This window comes from Grammomys surdaster, unplaced genomic scaffold (genome assembly GCF_004785775.1).
Source record: "Grammomys surdaster isolate TR1022 unplaced genomic scaffold, NIH_TR_1.0 125889, whole genome shotgun sequence".
Lineage (NCBI taxonomy): Eukaryota > Metazoa > Chordata > Mammalia > Rodentia > Muridae > Grammomys > Grammomys surdaster.
Genome location: NW_021620714.1, coordinates 716,213 through 741,814, shown reverse-complemented (window position 1 = coordinate 741,814; position 25,602 = coordinate 716,213). Strand labels below are relative to the sequence as shown.

Below are 25,602 nucleotides of genomic sequence, written 5' to 3'. Positions count from 1 at the left end.
TTATGGTGAGGTATCTCCAGGCCACCAAGCTAGGAAAAGATAGATAACCCTTTTCAGACTAAGAAAGGAACAACAAGTCTCAAGTACTTTAGATTGGTATGTTTTTTAATGATGATAAAAAATTAAAGTTGTGTTTGCTACACTATAATGTATATGTGATTCAGTTCTTGTTTAAAGATAAATGTGCCTATAACTTGAATAGAACTCATTTAAAACATAATTTAAAGTCCTAGTCTTATGAATACTACTTTTGTAAACTGCTAAGGACAATAAAGAAAAACATGTTAATGTCAGTCACCTATAAACGGTCATATCCTTTAAGAACTAGTGGTCATACGAGGTACTAATGTAGTTGATTGCAGGAGTAGGCTTTATTTATTTATTACAACAACTTGAAAAGATTGACACCTGGGACTAGATATCAGTGTGCCATCAGTGTTCATTTCCTGGTTTTGATTGTTGGGTTTTGGCTGTGCAGGAGAATGGCCTTGTGGGATGTGCACACTGCTATTTGTACTAGCGAGCACCAGGAAGCATTTGCTTGTGAGGAGAACACACTGCAATTGACTCTTAAGTGCAAGGGGAGCATGGGGCAGGGGAGAGGGCAGCTTATTTATTTTGTTTTGAAACATGAAGGCACAGATGACATGCTAGGTTCCAGGCAAACAAAGGGATCAAGAAGTGTGTTTCTCTGACAGCCACCAATGCACCTGCAGTGAGGATGGGGTGATTAGATCCCTTACACAATTCCAACTGAGCCATAGTTTTTATAAGGTTCCCAGTTGGAATCATTTGTTGTGGAGGATCAACTCTGAACCATGAACACTGCTCTGTATGACAGCATGTATATTAAAAGTTGGAATGACACAGAGATTATCATGGCCCTTGCCCAAGAATGACACACAGATTCACAAAACATTCCATATTTAAAAATAATTTTCTAGGAACTAAAGATCAGCACAATACTGAGTAATGAGGGAAGAAAACAGTTATTTCAAGAATGTTTCTTTATTGATGGCTGCATCTGTTTACAATGAGAGGAATCAGGTCACTTTAGAATTTGCTGCTTAGAAATAGGTCAGCTCATCATCCTTGGTTTTGTTAGTCTGGTAACCCTGAAGTTCCAAATCATCTTTTCGAGAAAGGCCACTGAAGACTTTTATGTGAAGGAAACAATCATGCCCTACATCCACCTGAAAGACATAAAAGAAGAAAAGAAGAAAGAAAGGAAGAAAAAAGAAAGAAAGAAAGAAAGAGGAAGAGAGGGAGGGAGAGAGAGAAGCAAAGAAAGAAAGATTATTCACATGGATCTCTGTTATATGATAGATCTACTTTCTTGTCAAGGTGATGTGCCAAGCTCTCCTGAAACAACATTTCTGGCCCAAGGCAGCACCGTGAACTGAACTTTCATCAACTTGTACATTGGGCAAAAAAGCAGCTAACAGTATGGCAGAAAACATATTTCTGAGATGTATTTTGAATATCTTTTAGAAAAAATATTTTATTCAATTTATTTGTATAAATGTTTGCCTGCTTGCATATAAGTGTATCACATGCATACAATGCCTGAGGACATCAGAAGAGGGTGTTAAATTCCCTAGAACTGGTGTCAGAGATGGTTGTGAGCTACCATGTGGGTGCTAAGACCCAAACCCAAGTCCTCTGCAAGAACAGCCAGCACTCCTACTCACTAATCTATTTCTCCGTCTGGATTTAATTTATTGTACTTTTCATTAAAATCTTGGCACAGATGACATTCCAGAGTTACATTTTACTTTCATGATGCCTGGAGAGGAGCAGAGGGAAGCCTGTGTTTTTGGTAGTTCTACTTTTTGACTTCCAAATTGGGAGAAAAATTGGCATATGGTTTGATAAGGGAAAAGAACCTCAGATTTGCTTTAGAATATATAGACTGTATGGTCCCCATATCTCTGCTGTGTTGTAACCTATTTGTAGGACAGGACCTGGTACATCCTAAGCCCACTTTGTGCTATTATCCTCTCTGTTCAGGGTAGGGATTATTAGGGTTAGGGAAGGAGATCTTGGGATCACATAGATTTGGAACAAGTATGGACAGATTAAACAAACAGAAGTGGAACAAAGATCATTCCCAGGACAGTCTAACACCGAAACCTGTGGTTCTCTACTATTCTCTCAAGAATAGTAGATTCTTGGGGATTCAAGATAGACAAAAAACCCCTACCAGTAACAAATGAAATCCAGAAAGTAGCTGAGAGCAACGGGGTCAATAACCAGCCTGCTGGAAGGAAGGAGAGAACTAAGGCTGAATAGCAGAATGGAGGGTGAGAGCTGGGGCTGCGGACTAAGAAACCACACTGAAATAGAGTGGTCAAGGGGAAAAATTTCCAAGATCATTTTCTGATGAAATTTTTTATTAATGAAATATGTGAGGGAGTTAATATGAAATGTTCATATTTAGATAATCGAAGTTATCAAAATAATCCCAATTTTGGTGGAAAATTTCCTGTCTTTGAATGCAATCATTTTTCCTAATTTTTTTTCCTCAGATGTGATGAAAGATCATGGAAGAAACCAATCCCTTCTGAGGACACAGCTGGGGTTAGCTCACATGTTTCTTCAGGCATGGAACACACCAGGGACTCAAATTTGATTGAACTGAACTGGTCCAGTCCTTACATACAATCCAGCTTTGAGAGTGGCTCCTGTTGAGCTGGCTAGCTCTGCTCATGTCATTAAAAAAAACGCCAAGCAAGCAAAATACATTAAAACACATAGCTTAAGTGTCTATTTTTAAAAAGAAACAAATGCCGTTGTGCCTTGGTCCAATGACAAAGCAGAGGAGGTAAAGGCACGTGGCTGACGGTTATCTTTTCAGTCAAGATTGACATTGTTCAATAATAAATACAGCTCCTATTTATTATCCATGCTTCAGTTTTTTAATTGTTTCTCTTGATATCACAAGAATGTCAAAATAATTTTTTTCATTAGAACTTAATCAGGAAACCATTTAATTTAATTTTTGATATAAAATCTGTTTTAAAATTTAAAGAGGTTGTGTGTATGCGTGTGTGCTTGTGTATGGCTATGCACACATAGGAGTACGTGCCCTCAGAGACCAGGGGTATCAGATCTTTACAGTTGGGATTACGACTGATTGTGAGCAGCCTGATGTGGGTGCTGGACACTGAACTTGAGGTTTCTGCAAAAGCCTCATTCACTTTTGACAGCTGAGTCATTTCTCCAGCTCCTAAAATGTATTTATAAAATAGTATTAATATGGCTTTATACAGTAGCTGGAGTGTCATCAGTTGGACCTGCTTGAGCTATGAAGAGAATTATTTGGTGTCTGGAGAGATGGTGCAGCAGTTAAGAGTAATGACTACCCTTCCAGAGGTCCTGAGGTCAGTTCTCAGCAACTACATGCTGGCTCACAGCCATTTATAGTGGGACTTGATGCCCGCTTCTGGTATGTAGGCATACATGGAGACAGAGCACTCATGTATAAAAAAGTAATTTAAAAAATCATTTAAATTATATTAGTAACTACTCATTTAAAGGATGAAATTGGCTCGAATTATTCTTTCAGCTAGTGACTGAAGTCATTCTTTAAGTGCATGTAATTTGATCACACATAGAATTAGGAAGTTTTGAGTTGGAAAATGCTCTAAGACACTGACCATACACTAAAATGTTAGCCTCCATATCCAGCTGACAGAATAAGCAGCCTTGGCTGCAAAGCAATGTCTGAGCTGTTACACCATCGTTTTCTACAGGGTTCTAGAAACTAAGAACCACATAAGAAATCTTTTTGTATTCATGAGGAAATACAAGGTTAATATCTTGTCATCTGATGGATTTCGGAGTCTTCCACTTACAAGTGTCTTAATTAAAAACAAGTGGTGGGAATGAAGCTGTAATTGGGGCAACAGGAAGCAATTGCTTCAGTGCTTCAGAGAAGTTGGTGTCTGACCTTAATGAAGTGAATTAGTCCAGCAACGACTTGAGATTTATACTCAACGGCTTTGAATTTTTCATATTTCTCATTGGTTTTCTCTTCGAGCTGTGGTCTGACCTGATAGGAGAAAGTAAGGGTTGACGTCAGGGCTGTGTGGACTCAGGTTATCTGCTTCACAAAACTGAGGACCTCATTCTGCTGAGAGTCCTCAGAGATGCTGATGAACCTGGGCTGGCTGCTCAAACCTCTAGCCTCTAATATCAGAACCTGAAAGACTGAGGCAGAAGGTCATTCAAGAGCAGTTTGGACTATATAGAAAGTTCCAGTCTAGTTGGGGCTACCCATTGAATCCTGCCTCAACAATTAAAACACACACAAACATACATACACTCACAGAACACACACAGAGGCATACACACATACTTAAAAAATAAAACAAAAACAATATAGTCATGATTTGCAATGAAGGACCCCAATTGGTATGTCTATATTTGTTCAGTAAATACAAAGTAAATGGTACATAGTGGAGATTTTCTCTGGGTCCCCTCAGATCATTCTAGGGATTCAATAACCTCCTCTGGCCTGACACTGTGTGGGGACCCAACCAACCATAATCTCATAGTAGTAGACTGAATTTCCTGATCTAATAAGTTTGTTTCATGTATCTGACCTGTAGTGTTCTTTGTAAGGGAATGATTACTGTGACTCAGAAAATGCTTCCTAAAAATACACAGTTTACTGCCTGCTTCTCTGTCTCTCAATATTTTAGTGAGAGTTGTCCCCCCAGGCTGTCTCCTGCAAGACAGGACAGGTGAGAGACATCTGGGAGCTGAGCCACCACCCTGTACCTGTTCACCTGACAGTAAAAAGGTTTGCAGCAGTGCTTAATATTCGTTTTGATCTTAAACCTGTGATCATGAAAAAGTGCTTAATTAAGGTTTATTTTATAATATTCCTTAGATATTTTGATTTTCTCTATACTGTTAATTTGGGAGTAACAGAGGCTGTTTCTTTCAGCCTTTATGTAGCTTCTACAGTTTATAGCCAGATGCTCAATACCTAGGAGTGACACAGGAAATTCTCCTGTGAACTGATTCATGGCTATGCATCTCCCATGGTGATTTAAGCCTGAGTCCCTGGCTTCCATAGAGAAGGTAAGTTTGCTGCATTCCCTCTCCTCATTCCTGCAGAGCTCCATAGTGTGCTGAGGCTGTGCAATGGGAAAGACCAGGTCAGTGTCTCATCTGGGTGACTCTTAAGCATTTTGAGTCTTTGTTTCACCCTCTAAAATTAGGATAGGATGCATCCTTGCCTGCCAGAGGGCTTTGAAGGTCAACTGAAAGTGGGGACAGAAACCAAGCCTTTTATAACAGCAAAGCTCCTTCCAGAGTGAGGTGACCTTCTTAATATCTATGTTTCAGTCTGTCTGGATCTAGAAGAACACACTTCTAAATAAATTTTATTATTGAAGATGTCATCTACAGATGGTCCAATTATCAAGATAAGACCTTCTAGTAGCTTCCTACCTTAAAAATTACATGATCAAAATACATTTTATGTATCTATGAAATTCTCAAAGAACTAATGAGAGTATCATGTTCAAAAATTATCCTAGTCAGGTGGAATGTCACCTTCCAGTAGTCCTTGGCACTTGGGAGGCTAGTGGCAAAAGAATTACTGGAACTTATGAGGTAAGGACCTCTCTGAGAAATAGGAAGACTCTTGTTTCAAAAGAATAATTATTCTAAATAACCAGATGACCAACTATTAAGAAAATCAATAAAATCTGCTGTAAATTATTTATTTCAAGTAACTATATTTCCCTGTCTATCCCTCTACAATCCTGGCTACTGTAGCAGAGAGATTTTTACTTCACTGAGCAAAAATATCAACTGTGCCTTGTCTGTGCTTATTTGTTTTGAAATACTTTTTCTGCATGGTGTTTTAGTTAGTCCTTTTAGCACTTTCTTCTTTCCGGTGAAATGGAGAACTTTTTCTTGACCTCCTCTTTTAAGGCCCCATCTCCCCCATGCCTTCTAGGATGCCGGATATATTAGGTCCTACAGGAAAGTGAAATCATGGGTAGGTAGGAGTGCCCACTCTCCCAGAGACCTCGAAAGAAAAGAGGACATGCAGGCTGGTCTATTCCTCTCGGGGAGATCTGCATTTAATCTAGAGCGACAGGTGACTCATGTGCACAGTGAAGGTTGAGAACACCATCTTAATGTGAGGATTCTAATGAAGATTTAAAGATTCAATATTCCTTAGAAATAAAATGCTCCAAGATAGTTCTTGAAATAAACCCATGAGTGAGAACTATTTAGCTTTACATATTTAGTCACAGAGTTTTAGGCCTGTGACACCATCAAGAATGTTCAGTTCCCTAGGCATGACGCCTCCCATCTTTTCTACTCACATAAAATCTAGCATGGTGGTACATGCCTATAATCCCAGCACTTGAGAAGTTGAGGCAGAAGTTGAGAGCCTTGAGTTTGAGGCTAGCCCGAGTTATCTGCATGTTAGACCATCTAGCAAGACCTACTCTCAAACAAACACACAAACAAAGAAGCAAATAACGAACCAAACTGATCCTGTCCTCCAGGATGATTCGGCTTCAGGCAGGAAAACAATGTGATGAAGGAAATAAAGTGACAGATTGCAAACCTACCTCCATAATTCTCCTTTGTAAAACAGGCAACACGATACATCTTTTAAAATAGATGCTAGTTAAGCAACATGTATTAACTTGCTAGAAACATTGAGTTCTATTTTGACTGACGGTTTGGTGAGCACAGCATCCTGGAATCAGCTCAGAGAATCTTAACAACCTTAGGAGCCTTCACACATCAGCTTCCCTCAGTGGGACTGGAAAATTCCATCAGTAATTAGAACTCCTGGGATCAGACACATGAGGTATAGAGGATCCAGCATGAATTCACCTTCAGCTACTGGGGAAACTGAGGCTGCAGGTGTGGCTTGGGGTGTTAAAATTTCTCTGAAATGCTTTATCTTCCACTTTTAGCTGTCTAAATGTCTGAACAAAACATATATATATATATATATATATATATATATATATATATATATATATATTTATATATATATTTATATATAATATTATATATATATGTGTGTGTGTGTGTGTGTGTGTGTGTAGTGTGTATACATATACATACACATACGCATACATATACATCTGATTTCTGTAATTTCCCACACTCTTAATGCAGGGCCAAATTATAAATCAGATTTTGGAAGTTTGGTTTAGGATCATGCGTTTTCCTTAAGTACATCGACTCACCTTGTCAGCAATCTCCTGAATGTCTGGTGTGGCAGGTTTGGTCTCTGACAAGCCTCCGAGCGACATTTTGATGTGTAGCTTCTTTGTTGGGTTGGAAACTGAGAAGAAATGATCCTGCAAGCACTGAGACTCAGGATTTTAAAGGTATCTGTAAACTCCTCCCCTATAATGTATTATCTCTACAGTATAAGAGAAACTGGAGAAATGAGTGTGGCCTCAAGCAAGTCTTACCTCATTGCTTAGAGGAAATGCTGAGTGCAGTTGGGGGGAAATGGGTTGGGGGGAGTGAGCAAGCATGTGTGTCAAGGACTCAGGTGTGGTGAGCACGGTTCCTCCCTGCAATCTCTGTGCCAATAATGTCATCCTGTTGTGTCATATGAGGAAGGACATGCATAACTTGATTCTAAATAAGTTAGAACTTGAAGAGTTATTTAAAGAGGATACTTAAAAATGTCACGGCTGGTTGCTCAGAATCCACCCAACTTTATAAAGATAATAAAACTGTCTACAGTGGATTTTACTTGTAGTTTCTAAAATGTTTATCCCCAAACATAAAAAAATAACATGGCAAATACCTTCACTTCTTCAGCTGCTTTTGATTCTCTTGCTTTTTTGTTTTGTTGTTGTTGTTTGGTCTTGATTTTTGAGACAAAGTTTGTCTGGGTAGCCCTGGATGTCCTCGGACTCACACTGTGATTAGGCTGGCCTCAAACTCACAGAGATCTCCCTCCCAATGCTGCTATAAAAGACATGCCCCACAGTGCTTTGTAATTTTCCTTTTGTAGAAGGGCTTGCATGTAAACCAGGCTAGAATGGAACTCACACTGTAGCCCAGGCTGTCCTCAAACTCACTATGAAACTTGAACTTCTTATTCTTCTGACTCTACCCACAGAGCACTGGGATTACAGGCATGGTCTTAAATATCTGATCCTTCTGCCTCTGCTTCCCAAGTGATGGGATCACAGTCAGTAGTTAACTTGTCATGTAATATCCCAACCATATAAAAGATAAAACTACTGTGTGAAAGAATTGCTGGGTGTCAAGAAGGAAGTGCTAGGGATAACAGGGAATAGGGCACAGCAAAGGGACAGAGGCTTGCTGCTCACCCATCAAAGGCCACTGAGGTGATTTCAGCAGAGAGAAAGGGGGTAGACACGCTCAGTTCTGAGTGTCAGAGACAAAGATGTCTGTTGTTTTATTGTGGTCTTTATTTAAACAATTTTAAAATTTAAGATAAATCTGAAATACTCATATCTAAAAACAACCAAAGACCTTTCTTACCATTGGACTAAGACTCTGTCAGAAAAGAAATCTGCTAAATACCCTTTCTTTAGATGTGCAGAACCCAGAATTTCTGGTAATCTTTATGTATCATCAGAATCTTAGGCATTTTTTAATCCTCTGCCTCAACTGATACAGCTCCACTGGGTCAGTTTTAGAGATTCCTGTGAGGTTTGACTTGAAGAAAAGGAACATGGCCTTTTAAAAAGAACCAAAGAGAACATGGCTTGAGGGTCCACCGTCTGTTGATAAGTTCTGATGCTTTGGAGAAGAAGGAAACAAAGCTATGTGTCCAGAATGATGCAGACACACTGCATGCTGCCTTTTCTGCCCTGTGCTTTCCCCTACACAACCTCTTTGTACGCTATGAGTTAGACAAGATGGAACTTTGTGGATCAGGTCCCTCTGCTGTCATGTATCCAAGATGTGCTCCATGGGTAAACTCTGGACTCTTCCCTACTAGCTGTCATCTTATAAACACTGACCTTCAAGAACTGACAGATCAGGACTTCGGTAACAATTGGAACTTTGTTTCATGATTTCCAGGGTCAGTCTGTCATGGTGGGGAAGGCATGGCAGTAGGTGAGAGGCAACTGGTCTCATGGGTCTGGTGTCAGGAGGCAGAGAAGGACAAGTGCTGGCTCTCAGCTCACTGTTTAGTCTAGGACAATGCTATAGTGTCGCCTACATATAAAATGGGTCTTGCCATCCCAATAGACCCCAAATTAAATATTCTTCAGTGAGGTTTGTATCCAAGGTCTTTGTAAGCAAGTCCCATCAAGTGGGGAAGATTACCCATCATGACAGCCAACCAGAGTTCTAATAATTGATTTAATTAGAGTAAGAGCCTTGCTATTATGTAGCTTAATATTTCCTTGAACCCCCATGTACCCCATCTTGACCTTGAACTCATAATCCTCTTGAATCTGCCTCTCAAATTCCGGAATTACGAGCATGTGCCTCTGTGCCCAGTGCTTACATTTGCCAGTTTTAAATGGTTTGTTCTTGTAAATTTCTTTGCTCATGTTCAGACTCAGTAAATGACAGTTCCAGGTTGGGGATGTAGCTCAGTTGTAGAGTTCTTTGCAAAGTTTGACGAAGGTGCTAGCTTCAATCCCTAGTTTGACCAAGAAAAAAAATTCTTTGCCAAGGTGGATCATAGAACCCTACCTAATCCATTGAAGACAGCCATAAAGCCTAGAAACCCGGTTCAAAACTTCCCCTGCCTTCCATGTAGGAGATGACTTTGAGCAGGTTTAGCTAGCCTTGCCTGTAGTAAGTCATACAATCTTCATTCTAGGAGGGATTCTCCCTAATACCATAGAGATGGACCTCCTCACAGATAGACCTAGAGTCTGAAGAGACTAATAACCTTGCTGGTTCTCCTACCCAGGCTTTCACCAGTAGGCCATAAAGTTACCTGTCATGTCACATCTGCAGTAAGCTGTCCATTTTTGGTCAAGTAAAAATATAAAAAATGGGCAGCAGTTTTTGGGTATTTGGGTCTTTATTTCCAAAGTTTCCTGTGTCACTTAAAACTTTAATTACATAAACCTGTTCCACATTTTTTTTGTGTGTGTGTGCTGTCTGTTGTTATAGGAGTGTGAACCTTAGAAAGAAGAGAATGAGTCTTACCCACTTGCGTGCCCCTACATGACATTCATTATAATGATTCATTTTGCACTGAGTCAAAAGTTTGAAATATGTTTCTTTGACACACCTTTCTTTAAAAAATAATTCTTTCTTTCTTTTTTTTTTTTTTAAAAACAGTGTTTCACTGGGAAGCTCTGGCTAGTGTAGAACTCACTATGCCGATCAGGTGAGCCTTGAACTCACAAACCTCCGGGTACCTAGGCCTACATGCACTGAGATTAAAGGCAAGGACCCATTCCTGGCTGACAAATTTGAATATCAACATCTATTTCTCTGTAGTTGTCCATACAATAAAAACAATTGCAGGAAGAGCCAAGGCATGGTTACTCCTGAAATTGGCAGAGGACAGGGAGGCGTCTGAGAACAATGAAATACTGAATATGAAACTCAATGGAAATGAGGAGGGCTATGCCATACTGCCTTCTGAGGGAGGGAGGGAGGGAGGGAGGGAGGGAGGGAGAGAGAGAGAGAGAGAGAGAGAGAGAGAGAGAGAGAGAGAGAGAGAGAGAGAGAGAGAGAGAGAGAGAGAGAGAGACTCAGTCCATTACAGTCATTACAGTCTGGCCCAGAAGAAGCTGTGGCTTTGATTATGAAGTATTTGTTGGTGTTTGGTCATCGCTGTAGCCTTGGCATCACCTCACATGTTAACTGACTCACTATTTCAACTGTTTTTAATATCAATTTGGAATGTAGTAATTCTAGAAATGTAGAAAATTCTCGATTGATAACAATTGGATTCAGGTGGATAGAGAGCATACCCTAAAGAACTGTACCTATTGCCTTAATTGCAGAGGGCACAGCCACCACCCAAACTGCTGGCAGCAGGTGTTTGGAGGGGTCTGGATAAAAAGAGTGGCAGAAGGAAGATGGCTTGCTTCTGATCTCTTCACCTTCCCTCTGCCTCCAAGTTGATTTACTCTGTTGAAATCAGAGCCCATATTTCCAGGCTTCCACTAGGAACTAAAGACAAGAAGGTCTCCAGGAACCTTCCACGTGTTTGGTGCCAGAGAGGGACTGGTTCTTCCTGTACCAATTGTCTTTATTGTATGACCAGCTACAGAGAACTAGATGTTGACATTCAAAGGTTGTCAGGCAGATGTGATGGTGCTAGTCTCTAACCTCAGGGCTTTAGAGTCTGAGGCTAGTGGAGCTCTGTGAGTCCAATGAGAGCCTGATCTTCGTAGTGAGTTCCACACCAGCCAGAGCTCCTGGGTGAGGCACTTAGCCTTGTGGACTGGCTTGCTGGTCTCTCCAGCAAGGAGTGCCAGCTGGCATGGGAATACTCTGACTGCCTAGGCAGTCATCCTCAAGAACCTCTGGCCTTTCAGCCTCTCAGGTGTGATTCAGCTGATGCTGCAGTTTTAATAAAGCTGACTCAGTGAAATCTTTCCTATAGGTATTTGCATCCCACTGGTTCTTTCCCAGCCAGCAAGCTGCTCAGTGCAGAAGCTACAGGGTTCTTCTTTTCCTTCTTATTTCCAAATAAGATCTATCAGACAAAATTGCCCTTTCTTGTTACAAATTATCAGGAGTTCTTAGTTCTCCTCATGGTAGTCAGGGTGACTTTTGTAAACACTTTTTGGAGGGAGGGAGGGAGGGAGGGAGGGAGGGAGAGAGAGAGAGAGAGAGAGAGAGAGAGAGAGAGAGAGAGAGAGAGAGAGCACAATACATACAATGCACTATTAAGTCTTGATGCTCAGGCTTTTCCTAACTTCATCTCAATGTAGTTTCCCAGTTGGTGCATGCTAGATGCGGGCCTCATTTAATTCTAAGACGACACGCCAGGCTCTTCTCCATTTGCACTCTTTGCACTTGACACTGTAAGACAGAAACCATCCTTCTTGGGTCTTATTCATCATCTCATTAAAAATATTGACTATCTGAAATGATGGATTGACTTGCTTGATGTAATGACCCCACATTGTTTTCAGAACCTGGAAGTCACTTTATACTTGACAGACTGTTGGGATGACCTACAGATATCATCTTTCGGGGGTATGAAAAAAAATGTCACTTGTGCTCCACTATGTTTGGAGCAGACTTATTCACAATAGCTAGAAACTGAAAGCAACCTAGATGTCCCTCAGCCGGAGGATGTGGTTCATTTACACAATGGGATGCTATTCTACTGTTAAAAACAAAGATATCGTGACTTTTTCAGGCAAACGATGAAGCTAGGATATATCATCCTGAGTGAAGTAACTCAGACCCAAAAGGACCTATATTACCATAGTATTCACTGATAAGTGGGTATCAGCCACAATGTACAGAATACCATGGCACACTGAAAGACCCAATAAAGTGAAGCAAGAAGAAAGTAGGGGGCAGGATCAGGCATGGGTGAGACAGGAGAAAGGCCAGAAGAATGAATAGAAATATGAACCTGTTGTGAGTGGGGCATGGTTGTAACTTTAATTTTTCATATCCTTCTTTTAATGATGGTTGTTAAATGCTTTAACCTCCCTTTTAGCCCATCACCTATCAGAGGTAGTGGAAAAGAAAGGAAGTGGACCTGTTTAGAAATAGTTCTTTAGAGCAAATTCCATCTGCATTATCAGGACATCAGCAGTTCAGTTCACAGGTCTGGAACAACAGCTTAATCCACTTGCAAACACTCTATGGATATACCTGAAGTCCAGTTCAGTAGTGTTGGGATAGCAGCAGCAGCAGACCTGACAGACACAACTAAGTCTCAGCTAAAATGGCATGAATTCAGGCAAACAGGCACTCCAGGAAAAGTCCTCCACTGTGCCTCTCTTAATGAATTAAAGATCAGTGAAGATGTGAGACCAAGAAATGTTTATCTATGCAAGCAAACCAAACTCAGGCTTCTTTACTGTCCGTTGAGTCTTATTTCTACTCCCTGCAAACATCACATGTCCTCCATGGGTCTTGCCCCACCATGTGTCCTGGCTCAGCATGTGAGTCTGTCTCAGCTGATATGACTCTGCCAATTGGTCCAAGTCCACAGAACATTCAAGAAGCCAGCAGCACACCAGCATAAGTTTTTTGGTAGATTTCTCTCTATGTTATCTTGACAAAATGAGCTCAACTATTTAAGGCAGACCAATATATGTGTGTATCCTTTGTCACATGTCCTTTTACCTGCTTGCTTTAGCAGAACATAAACTTTCCTTCATGGGTCTGCCTTAGCCTTTCACCTCTGGCCCCTTCAGCAAAATAATCCTTCCTGTGTCTGGTTTAGCAAAATGTCCTTTTACTTGTGTCAGATTTAGGAAAACACTCCTTCGTGTGTTTGCCTCAGCAAAACAGCATCCATTACTTTTCAAAGAACCCTTAGGTTTCTATTTCAAGGTGTTGGTGGGCAGGTTTAGGGGAAATCATTAGGAAGTTCCAGAGACCTGGGATGGGAGAGGCACACAGGACTAAATGTGGGTGACTTTAGGCAAAATGGCCAACATTGGAGATATAGAACCAGAAGAGACCACGTAGAGTAGGCAGACTGTACTTTGTACAGACTTTGGAGGGACCTACAAAATTTTTGACCCAAAATTGTTCCAGTCTAAAAGAAATACAGGGAAAAAAATGGAACAGAAACTGATGGTATGACTGCCCAGTGACCTGCCTAGCTTGAGATCTATCTCACGGGCAGTCCCTGACACTATTACTGATGCTATGTTGTATTTACAGACAGGAGCCTAGCAAGGCTGTCCTAGAGGTCCTGCCAGCAGCTGGCTGAGACAGGTGCAGATACCCACAGCCAAGCATGAGAAAGAGGTCAAGAACCCCTATGGAAGAGTTAGGAGAAGAATTCAAGGAACTGAAGGGGATGTCAACCCCAAAGGAGACCAACAGTGTCAACAAACCTGAACTCCTGGGAACTCCCAGAGACTGAGTCACTATTCAAAGAGCATACGTGGGCTGTTCTGAGGCCCCAGGCACATATGTAGCAGAGGGCTCCCTTGTCTGGCCTCAGAGGGCGAAGATGGGCCTCATTCTGTACATAATTGATGATGCATGGTGAGGCCCCAAGGTAGGGCCACCTTCTCAGAGGTGATGGGAAGGGGTGATGGAAGGAAGGTCTCTGCTAGGAGGGGCTGGGAAATGGGGCAACATTTGAGGAGCAAATAAATAAAAAATTAACTAATTTGCAAAGAATAAAAACAAAAACAAAGAAAAATCAGAAAAAAGAAAGAAAGAAAGAAAGAAAGAAAGAAAGGAAGGAAGGAGGAAGAAAAGTATGTCCCTGTGTTTTCAATTGTTAATTGAGTTGATACCAGGCTAACAGGATATGTAAATGTTTGTCACTTTCTCATTTGTTCAAAAATGAAAGGCAAGCTGCAATGTCACGTAGCCTCCAAAGTCAACTGGCTTGGTGTGTGGCTTTTTCCATAGTTAATATGGAGATCTTAAACTAGGGCAGTACAACAGGCAGAACTTCTGTGCAGGCAAAGATACTGACAGATGCAGAAGGAAGACTGAAGGGAGGTAGCAGAGACCTAGGAGAACCACTTGGAGAAGTTGGGTTAAGTTAGAGGTTAGCTGAGAGACTGCCCCAGGAAAAGGTCAACAGCCTTAAACTATGTAGGTGTGTCCATGTCTTTATGAAACCTCCAACAGTCCAAGGAAAGCCCTGCGATACCTAGTGCACCAATGTGGGGCATGACATGCAGACTAAAATCATGAATTCCAGACGCAAGACCCAGAGGAGCATGAGGGGAGGCATCAGCTGGAGTGGGAAAAGCTAAAATCTCAGACTTCAGAGTCAGTAATGTGTGCTCAGAAAGAAGTGGTCAGTTCCCAGAGGACACTTTAAAGAAGGTTAAATATTGAAATAAATATGTTTTGAAGCAGTAAAAGAGAAATAAGTCGAAATGTTTTTAAAATGTGCATGGATGCTGCAAAAAGGAAAGAAACTGAGTATTCACAGTCATAGAAAGAAATTTTAAATTGAATATAATAAAGTCTCCAAAGACAAGAGAGAATTGGCAAGATTCAAAACAGAAGATATTTTCTGTGTTAAAAAAGGCGAACACTATAGCAGAGGGCATCTGTAGCCTATGCAGTTTTGTTTTAGTTTTCATCATAGAACTAATTATAATGATCACAGTTTTCTCTGCCCTCACTAAGAAACATCCGAGTATAGAAGAAAAAACCTTGTCCTTCTCCCTCAAATTAGTGTCAGTCTCATTCCTTTCATAGCTAGCCTGGCTAGAGAAATGTTGCATTGTGTATAATTTTCAAAAACATGCTTCCATCTTTGTCTGTGACCTTGTGGCCCACACTCTGGCCTCCTGGCTCTGCTCTGAGATCAGTTCCGTGGCAGAGGCTGCAGTTCCTAGCTGCCCTGAGGCCTTATATGACTGCTGCTTTCTTCTCATACCAATGCATGGCAGCGAAAGCCCCTTCTCTTTCCCCGCATCTTCTTTCTTCTCCTGGAACTCGAATGTCCCACCTGTCCCTTGTGCCCAGCAATTGGCTCCCGGCCTCCTTTATTGACCAAATCAAGAACCATTAGGGAAACAGACTCTATTATCAGCACCTCCCTCTACAGAGAAAAACTAGACACCTTTTAAAACTACCATTATACAGAACTGTTAGAAAAACTACAATGATTTTTCCAGCTTCCATAAAGCAGTTGCCTCCAGAAGAGTAACCCACAGGTTAGGATGGATTTAGACAGCTGTCCATAGGGATGATAGATCTATGGGGATTTATTTATTTACTTACTTACTCATTTAAAAGGAATATAAAACTATTTCTTGACCACTGTTCACCATTACTTACAGTAAAGTAAACATACAGTTGGACGACATTCTGATACTACAGAGTTACTTTTCTGGCTCATTGAACCAGAAGGCAAATACTGAAAAGACTGATCCTACCAGTAAGGAATGAGTCAGGGTAAAGAAAAAGCATGCAAGTCATTAATTGGCATTAGCAAATTTTGTTCACTCACTTAGTCAGCAGGTCTAAAGTTGCCAACATTAGCTCCAACCATGACTCTATTTCCACATCAAACAGATTCCATGAATAATAACCTTTTAGGACAGATTTTAACTTTCTACAAAGGAATGGTTCACCAGTGGAACCTTTAGGCAGACTGGCTGAGCTGGACCTGCCTCTAGAGTCCTGGGATTAAAGGCGTGTACCACCACACTAGGCCCAAGTCTTGTTATTAAGTCACACTACTCCTTTGTCTAATTCCATTTTCTGAAGCGGGAGCTGGCATGGACACCATTCTGTAAATAAACTACTGTATTTACGTGATAGTACATCAGTTCTAATTGGTTGCTTTTAAACTATCCAATCAATTACAGCTTCTGCCTAATCTGAAAGGTTATGGTTTCGGGAAAATGCTCACAGTGAGGGAACCTCATCGACTTGTGTTTTCACCTTCAGTTCTTTTGAGTACTAAAAACAAGACAAAACAAACGAGTTATGTGTTTTATGAATACACTGCATACAAACAAAAAACCCAGAATGGTCCTTCTGTGTCCTAGTTAAAAATAAGTTCAGACTGAGTAATGACTGTAAAATCTCCCCAGCTTTTAAGAAAAGCTGTTCTTCAAAGCTGAGGAAATACAACACGGTATCAAATATTCTATTGTTAAAGGAAGCAACTACAGAAAGCTCTTACCTGCTCAGTGCATATTTATATGTAAATACAAACAATTAGTGTGCTTCATCTTCGGGACAAGAATGCCAAGTCAGCCTCTCCTCATAGACGGCAATGACAAAAAATACTTCATATTTGCCTCCTTTGCCAGCACCAAGTCAGCCTCATTTGAGTCCTTCCATTTCATGAGAAACATTAATTCTCCACTGCTGTCTGTGGCACCAATTATTTGTTCAGGATCAAGACCTCTGACAAAGCCCCTTGGTTTGTCAGCAGCATCTCTCTTCTTCGATTAAATTCCGAGCATCGGATTCACTGTCAGATAAAGGTTTCCTTTTTGTACCATCTTTTTCTTTACCAGCTTTTTGAGAATTAAGAAATGCTTCAATTAATTCTGGACAATCTAAATTTTCTTCTGGTTCCCAAGTACTATCAGCATCTGTGAACCCCTTCCACTTCAGGAAGTGCCCCACCTTCCCATTCACTACAGGACGGTCCAGTACTTTTTCTACCACAAATTCTTTAGGCTCTGCCTCTTCAACTTTTTTACTCTTTCCATTCTGTTTCTTTCCCATTTTTATGCAATGTAGTTTTATTGGAGGCCCTTTTTAAAATTTAATCGGAGACTTGAAGAGTTCGCCGCTCAGATGCTCAGGGACGCGGATCCTGCAGACTCTCCTGCCTGCCCGCTTCATCTCAGCTATGTCCAAGGTGCCTGTGGGGGGAGGGTGCGCCCGCGGGGCGCCGCAGCTCTTATCTATGGGGATTTAAAGAAGCGATTGTAGCTTCTGGTTTCCATCTGTGCCCAGAGCTGATCCTGTGCCACAGCGCTCATTACCAAAATAATGTCAGGAGAGAGCTGGTCTCCCATGAATTCCTACAAATCTGTGAGCACAGGTAAGACCACCACTTCTGCTCCAATTCCTGGCCCAAGAGGGACCAGACCAGAGCCATCAGGACACAGGAACCAAGGAACAGCCAGGGACAGGATCCTTCCAGTTTCCTCCTGTACCCAAAGCTGAAACTGCCACAGCTCTCCACACCCAAATTCATCCCAGAGAGAACTGGTCTTCCAGGAGTACTGACCACAGGCTTGCCAAAGGGAAAAGCCAGTCAGAGACAGCAAGACCAGCTAACACCAGAGATAAACAGATGTCAAGAGGCAAGAGCAAGAACATAACCAACAGAAATCAAGGCTACTTGGCATCATCAGAACCCAGTTCTCCAACCACAGCAAGCCATGCATACCCCAACACACCAGAAAAGCAAGACATTGATTTAAAATTACATCTCATGATGACGATAGAGGACTTTAATAAAGACATAAATAACTACCTTAAAGAAATACAGGAGAACACAGGTAAACAGCTAAAAGACCTCAAAGAGGAAACACAAAAATTCCTTAAGAATTACAGGAAAACACAACCAAACAGGTGAAGGAATCGAACAAAACATCCAGGATCTAAAAATGAAAATAGAAACAATAAAGAAATCACAAAGAGAGACAACCCTGGAGATCGAAAACCTAGAAAGGAGATCAGGAGTCATAATGTAAGCATCACCAACAGAATACAAGAGTTAGAAGAGAAAATCTCAGGTGCAGAAGATAGCATAGAAAACCTTGACACAACAGTCAAAGTAAATGCAAAATGCAAAAAGCTCCTAACCTAAAACATCCGGGAAATCCAGGACACAATGAGAAGACCAAACCTAAGGATAATAGGTATAGAAGAAAGTGAAGAATCCTAACTTAAAGGACCAGTAAATATCTTCAACAAAATTATAGAAGGAAACTTCCCTAACCTAGAGAAAGATGCCCATAAACATACAAGAAGCCTACAGAACTCCAAATCAATTGGATCAGAAAAGAAATTCCTCCTGTCACATAATAGTCAAAACACCAAATGCACAAAACAAAGAAAGAATATTAAAAGCAGTAAGGAAAAAAGGTCAAGTAACATATAAAGACAGACCTATCAGAATTATACCAGACTTCTCACCAGAAACTATGAAACCTAGAAGATCCTGGGCAGATGTCATACAGACCCTAAGAGAACATAAATGTCAGCCCCAGGCTACTATACCCAGCAAAACTCTCAATTACCATAGATGGAGAAACCAAGATATTCCATGACAAAACCAAAGTTTTACAATATCTTCTCACAAATCCAGCCCTACAAAGGATAACAGATGGAAAACTTCAACAAAAGGAGGGAAACTACACCCTAGAAAAAGCAAGAAAGTAATCGTTCAACAAACCTAAAAGAAGATAGCCACAGAAACATGAAAATAACATCAAAAATAACAGGAAGCTACAATCACTACTCCTTAATATCTCTTAACATCAACGTACTCAATTCCCCAATAAAAAGACATAGACTAACAACTAGATACGTAAACAGGACCTAGCATTTTACTGCATACGGGAAACCCACCTCAGTGACAAAGACAGACACTACCTCAGAGTGAAGTCCTAGAAAACAATTTTCCAAGCAAATGATCCAAAGAAACAAGCTGGAGTAGCCATTCTAATATCGAATAAAATCGACTTTCAACCAGAAGTTATCAAGAAAGATAAGAATGGACAATTCATACTCATCAAAGGAAAAATCTACCAAGAACAACTCTCAATTCTGAACATCTATCAAGAAAGATGAGAATGGACACTTCATACTCGTCAAAGGAAAAATCTACCAAGAACAACTCTCAATTCTGAACATCTATGCTCCAAATGCAAGGGCACCCACATCCATAAAAGAAACTTTACTAAAGCTCAAAGCACACATTGCACCTCACACAATAATAGTGGGAGACTTCAACACCCCACTCTCATCAATGGACAGATCATGGAAATACAAACTAAACAGTGACACAGTGAAACTAACAGATGTTATGGACCAAATGGATTTAACAGATATCTATAGAACATTTCATCCTAAAACAAAAGAATATACCTTCTTTTCAGCACCTTATGGTACCTTCTCCAAAATTGACCATATAATTGGTCACAAAACCGGCTTCAACACATACAAGAAGATTGAAATAATCCCATGCATTCTATCAGATCACCACAGACTAAGGCTTGTTTTCAATAGAAAACAACTGAAAGCCCACATACACATTAAAGCTGAACAATGCCCTACACAATGACAACTTGGTCAAGGAAGAAAGAAAGAAATTAAAGACTTTTTAGAATTTAATGAAAATGAGGACACATCGTACCAAAACTTATGGGACACAATGAAAGCAGTGCTAAGAGGAAAACTCATAGCTCTAAGTGCCAACAAAACAAAAGTGGAGAGAGTACACACTAGCAACTTGACAGCACACTTGAAGGAAAGCTCTAGAACAAAAAGAAGCAAATGCACCCAAGAGGAGTAGAGAGAAGGAAATAATCAAACTCAGGGCTGACATCAACCAAGTACCAAAAAGAAGTATACAAAGAATCAACAAAGCTAGGAGCTGATTCTTTGAGAAAATCAACAAGATAGATAAACCCTTAGCCAGACTAACCAGAGGGCACAGACACAGCATCCAAATTAATAAAATCAGAAATGAAAAGGGAGACATAACAACAGAAACTGAGGGAATTCAAAAAATCATCAGAACCTACTACAATAGCCTATACTCAACAAAACTGGAAAATCTGGATGAAATGGACAATTTCCTAGACAAATACCAGGTACTAAAGTTAAATCAGGATCAGATAAACCATATAAATAGTCCTATAACCCCTAAAGAAATAGCAGCAGTCATTAAAAGTCTTCCAAAAAAAAAAAAAACACTCAGGACCCAATGGTTTCAGTGCAGAATTCTATCAGACCTTCCAAGAACACCTAATACCAATTCTCTATAAACTATTCCATAAAATAGAAACAAAAGGAACACTGCCCAATTCATTCTATAAAGACACTATTACACTCATATGTAAACCACACAAAGACCCAACAAAGAAAGAGAACTTCAGACCAATCTCCCTTATGAATATCAATGCAAAAATGCTCAATAAAATTCTTGCAAACCAAATCCAAAAACACATCAAAACAATCATTCATCATGATCAAGTAGGCTTTGTCCCAGAAACGCAGGGATGGGTCAATATTCGAAAATCCATCAATGTAATCCACTATATAAACAAGCTAAAAGAAAAAAAACCCCACATGATCATCTCACTAGATGTTGAGAAAGCAGTTAACAAAATTTATCATCCCTTCATGGTAAAAATCTTGGAAAGAACAGGAATTCGAGGCCCATACTTAAACATAGTAAAAGCAATATACAGCAAGCCAGTAGCCAACATCAAACTAAATGGAGAGAAATTTGAAGTAATCCTACTGAAATCAGGAAATAAACAAGGCTGCCCACTCTCCCTATCTATTCAATGTAGAACTTGAAGTTCTAGGTAGAACAATTCGACAGCAAAAGGAGGTCAAAGGGATACAAGTTGGAAAGGAAGAAGTCAATATATCACTTTTTGCAGATGATATGGTAGTATATTTAAGTGACCCCAAAACTTCCACCAGACTACTCCTAAACCTGATAAATAACTTCAGCAAAGTGGCTGGATATAAAATTAGCTCAAACAAATTGGTAGCCTTCCTCTACTCAAAGGATAAACAGGCTGAGAAAGAAATTAGGGAAACGACATTTTTCACAATAAATATAAAAAACCTTGGTGTGAATCTAACCAAGCAAGTGACAGATCTGTATGACAAGAACTTCAAGTCTCTGAAGAAAGAAATCTAAGAAGATCTTAGAAGATGGAAAGATCTCCCATGCTCATGAATTGGCAGGAATAATATAATAAAAATGGCCATCTTGCAGAAAACAATCCACAGATTAAATGCAATCCCCATCAAAATTCCAACTCAGTTCTTCATAGAGTTAGGAAGAGCAATTCTCAAATTCATTTGGAATAACAAAAAACCCAGGATAGCGAAAACTAATCTCAACAATATAAGAACTTCTGGGGGAATCACCATCCCTGACCTCAAGTTGTACTACAGACCAATAGTGATAAAAACTGCATGGTATTGGTACAGAGACAGGCAGGAAGATCAATGGAATAGAATTTAAGACTGAGAAATGAACCCACACACTTATGGTCACTTGATCTTTGACAAAGGAGTTAAAACCATTCAGTGGAAAAAGGGTAACATTTTTGACAAATAGTGTTGGTTCAACTGGTGATCAACATGTAGAAGAATACAAATTGATCCATTCTTATCTCCCTATATGTAGCTCAAGTCCAAAGTGGACCAAGGACCTCCATATAAAACCAGATACACTGAATCTAATAGAAGAGAAAGTGGGGGAAAACCTGAAACACATAGGCATAGGGGAAATTTTTCTGAAGAGAACACCAATGGCTTATGCTCTAAGATCAAGAATCACCAAAGGGACCTCATAAAATTGCAAAGCTTCTGTAAGGCAAAGGACACTGTCAGTAGGACAAAACAGCAACCAACAGATTGGGAAAAGATCTTTAATAATCCTACATCTGATAGAGGGCTAATATCCTATATATACAAAGAACTCAAGAAATTAGACTCTAGACAACCAAATAACCCTATTTAAAAATGGGGTACAGAGACTAACAAAATTTTCAATTGAGTAATATTGAATGGCTGAGAATAACCTAAAGAAATGTTCAACATCTTTAGTCATCAGGGAAATGCAAATCAAAACAACCCTGTGATTCCACCTCACACCAGTCAGAATGGCTAAGATTAAAAACTCAGATGACAGCGGATGCTGGTGAGGATGTGGAGAAAGAGGAACACTCCTCCATTGTTGGTGGGGCTGTAAGCTGATACAACCACTCTGGTGGTTCATAGCAACCATATTTATAATAGCCATAAGCTGGAAACCACCCAGATATCCTTCAACAGAAGAATGGATACAGAAAATGTGGTACATTTACAAAATGGAATACTACTCAGCTATTAAAAACAATGAGTTTATGAAAATCTTAGGAAAATGTATGGAACTTGAAAATATCATCCTGAGTGAGGTAACTCAGTCACAAAAGAACACACACGATATGTACTCACTGATAAGTGGATATTATCCCAAAAGTTCGTAATACTCAATATTCAATTCACAGGCCATGTGAAGCCCCAGAAGAAGGAAGACCAAGGTGTGGATGCTTCAGTGCTTCTTAGATGGGGGAACAAAATACTCACAGGAGGAAATGTGGAGACAAAGTGTGGAACAGAGACTGAAGGAAAGGCCATTCAGGTCCTACCTGGGTATCTATCCCATGTAAAGTCACCAACCCAGACACTATTGTGGATGCTGGGAAGTGCTTGCTGACAGGAGCCTGATTTGGCTGTCTCCTAAGAGGCTCTGCCAGAGCCTGACAAATACAGAGGCTGATGCTTGAAGCTCACCATTAGACTGAACGTGGGGTCCCAAGGGAGGAGTTGGAGAAGGGACTGAAGGAACTGAGGGGGTTTGCAGCCCCATGGGAGAAGCAACAGTGTCAACAGGCCAGACCCCCTGAAGCTCCTGGGGACTGGATCACCAACCAAAGAGTACACAGGGAGGACCCTCGGCTCTGGCTGCATATGTGGCTGAGGTTGTCCTTGTTGGATGTTAGTGGGAGAAGCAGCCCTTGAGCCTGAGGGTGTTCCATGCCAGGGCAGGAAGACTGGAGTGGGTGGGTTGGTGAAGGAGCACCCTCATAGAGGCAAGGGGAGGGGGATGGGATAGGGAGTTTCTGAAGGGGAGATCTGAATAGGGGAAAACAATTGAAATGTAAATAAAGAAAATATCCATAAAAGAACACCCCCCCCCCCCAAAAAAAACCATAGGTCACTATTCCCAACCTAGGGCAGCTAAAGATGATTATCAACAAGTTGTAATGAAGCTGTCACCAAAACTACTCAACTCTCATGACTTAATAGTAAAATGTGTGTCTGTAAATTTAAAAATAAAACATAATGAGTTATTAACAAAAAAGAGGTGATTATAGCCTATAGCATGTACTCACTGTATGTGAAACAAGTTCTAAATAATTAAGCCATGAGAAATCATATAATTCCTAAAGATTGGGAAGATTTAATAACAGCTATCTTAGAAGCTGGCCCTCAACTACAGTGGCTGACATGCTGGACAGAGGAGGCGTTGGCTGTGGAGCCACATAATAAGACTGGAAGAGTTAAGATTGTCAAGGATCAGGTGCTAGGTAAAAATGAATATGCTGAGTTACAAGTGCAGACTCTGTTTGATGATGACATCTTAGAGCATGTCATAGAGTAGGTTTAAATGCTTGGGAGAAGGATGAACTACAATGAAGACAATCTGAATCACTTACCAAGATAACTTTAACTGTAAATAGAGCAGTTCGAGATGCAAGAGAAGCATTGACTCTTTAGCTTTTAAGAACACCAATGCTGAGTGGGAAAAGGCTATTAGACCTTTAAAGGCCAGATCCACACCCATTTATGAATGCATTAACACTACTGCGGATATTGGATCTAATGAGATCAATGCTGCTATGATGGAACATGCAATTACCAAAAATATGAGAGCTCAGAATGTCCAATGCATTGGCTATGGAAGACCAGGTTATTTCTTAATGGAGTATAGACAAACAATCCTTACGATAATGTTTTCTCTGAATGTAACCCAGGGAGAATACTTCCTGAGATACATAAAGATGTGGAAAGTGCAGACACAGGGCTTAGATCATGCAGGGATATACAAGGCAATCCCTTACAACCAGGAATTACTGCCCAAGAGGCTTTGCTCAGGCCCCACCAAAAAGCAACATGAGCCATTTGTTCAAAGTCAGTAAAAGAGATTCTGTTCTAGGGAGCAGCTAGAAAAATTAGTACCTGATATGGCAGACAGTGTATTTTACATTTAAGTACTCTAATAAAGAAAATAAGGTATTTTAAAGGTATAAGAAGCACATATTAAGCCGGTGTTGGCGCACGCCTTTAATTCTAGCACTTGGGAGGCAGAGGCAGGCAGATTTCTGAGTTCGAGCCCAGCCTGGTCTACAGAGTGAGTTCCAGGACAGCCAGGGCTACACAGAGAAACCCTGTCTTGAAAAACAAAAAACAAAAAAAAGGAAGCACATATTTTGGCAAGATGCTATAAATAATTAGAGACCAAAGTTGAAATTACAATTAGATGGAATTCAATGTCAATTGAAGGTCTAGTGGATACTGTAGCAGATGTAACAATAATCACAAGATTCTTCAAATTGAGCTTGGCCACTTCAAAAGATATCTGCAAAAGTATCTCCTGAGACAATGTCTTAGGTGAAACTGAGTCTAAAACAAGTTAAATGAATAGAACCAGAAGTTCAGATAAGAAGATTAAGGTCCTATGTGGCAGACATGTGTGCTGTGGAGAGATATGGACAGTTAAGAGCATTGACTGCTCTTCCAGAGGTCCTGAATTGAATTCCTGGCAACCATATGGTAGCTCACAACCATCTGTAATGGGATCCAATGCCTTCTTCTTGTGTGTCTGAAGACAGTTACAATGTACTCATACAAATAAAATCAATAAGTATTAAAAGAAAAAAGCTACAGGTAGAAGATCTTGCCACAAGGAATGTTAAACAGCCCCACTTTGCATCATTACTTTGTACAACAGCCATTACAAATAATTACTAAACAGTTTCCTCAATCTATAATTTATCACTATATGGATGATATCTTGATAGGTGATTCTATTACTGATACCTTAGGGGGAAAAATGTTTGTTGAAGTAAAGACGATTTTGCATTTGTGGGTATTAAAAAATGTTCCTGACAAAATAAACAGAGGAGATTCTATTAACTATCTAGTATATAAGATAGGCCTTCATAAAACCCAGCCACAGAAAGTACA

General features: G+C 40.2%; 1 protein-coding gene, 1 non-coding gene and 1 pseudogene across 2 annotated transcripts; 1 reads left to right on the top strand and 2 right to left on the bottom strand.

The window, feature by feature from the left end:
• Positions 1-825: 825 nt before the first annotated feature.
• Positions 826-930, top strand: LOC114608351. Its single transcript, XR_003709350.1, has one exon. It is a non-coding gene; the product is annotated as a U6 spliceosomal RNA (small nuclear RNA).
• A 62-nt stretch (positions 931-992) lies between these two features.
• LOC114608333 (stefin-3-like) lies at positions 993-7,322 on the bottom strand. Its single transcript, XM_028752286.1, has 3 exons — positions 7,239-7,322; positions 3,953-4,054; positions 993-1,193 (listed from the first exon to the last, which is right to left on the bottom strand). Exons 1-3 carry the CDS (start codon positions 7,302-7,304, stop codon positions 1,068-1,070), a joined length of 294 nt encoding a protein of 97 aa, XP_028608119.1. The 5' UTR covers positions 7,305-7,322; the 3' UTR covers positions 993-1,067.
• Positions 7,323-16,809: 9,487 nt separating this feature from the next.
• LOC114608319 lies at positions 16,810-24,199 on the bottom strand (annotated as a pseudogene).
• Positions 24,200-25,602: the final 1,403 nt, after the last annotated feature.

Excerpts from the sequence above, each read along its gene's own strand:
- LOC114608333 (XM_028752286.1), bottom strand. The coding sequence starts at position 7,304 with ATGTCGCTCGGAGGCTTGTCAGAGACCAAACCTGCCACACCAGACATT. Across the intron at positions 4,055-7,238 it reads TTCAGGAGATTGCTGACAAG|GTCAGACCACAGCTCGAAGA; the intron begins GTGAGTCGATGT and ends TTCTCCTATCAG. Across the intron at positions 1,194-3,952 it reads GACTAATTCACTTCATTAAG|GTGGATGTAGGGCATGATTG; the intron begins GTCAGACACCAA and ends TATGTCTTTCAG.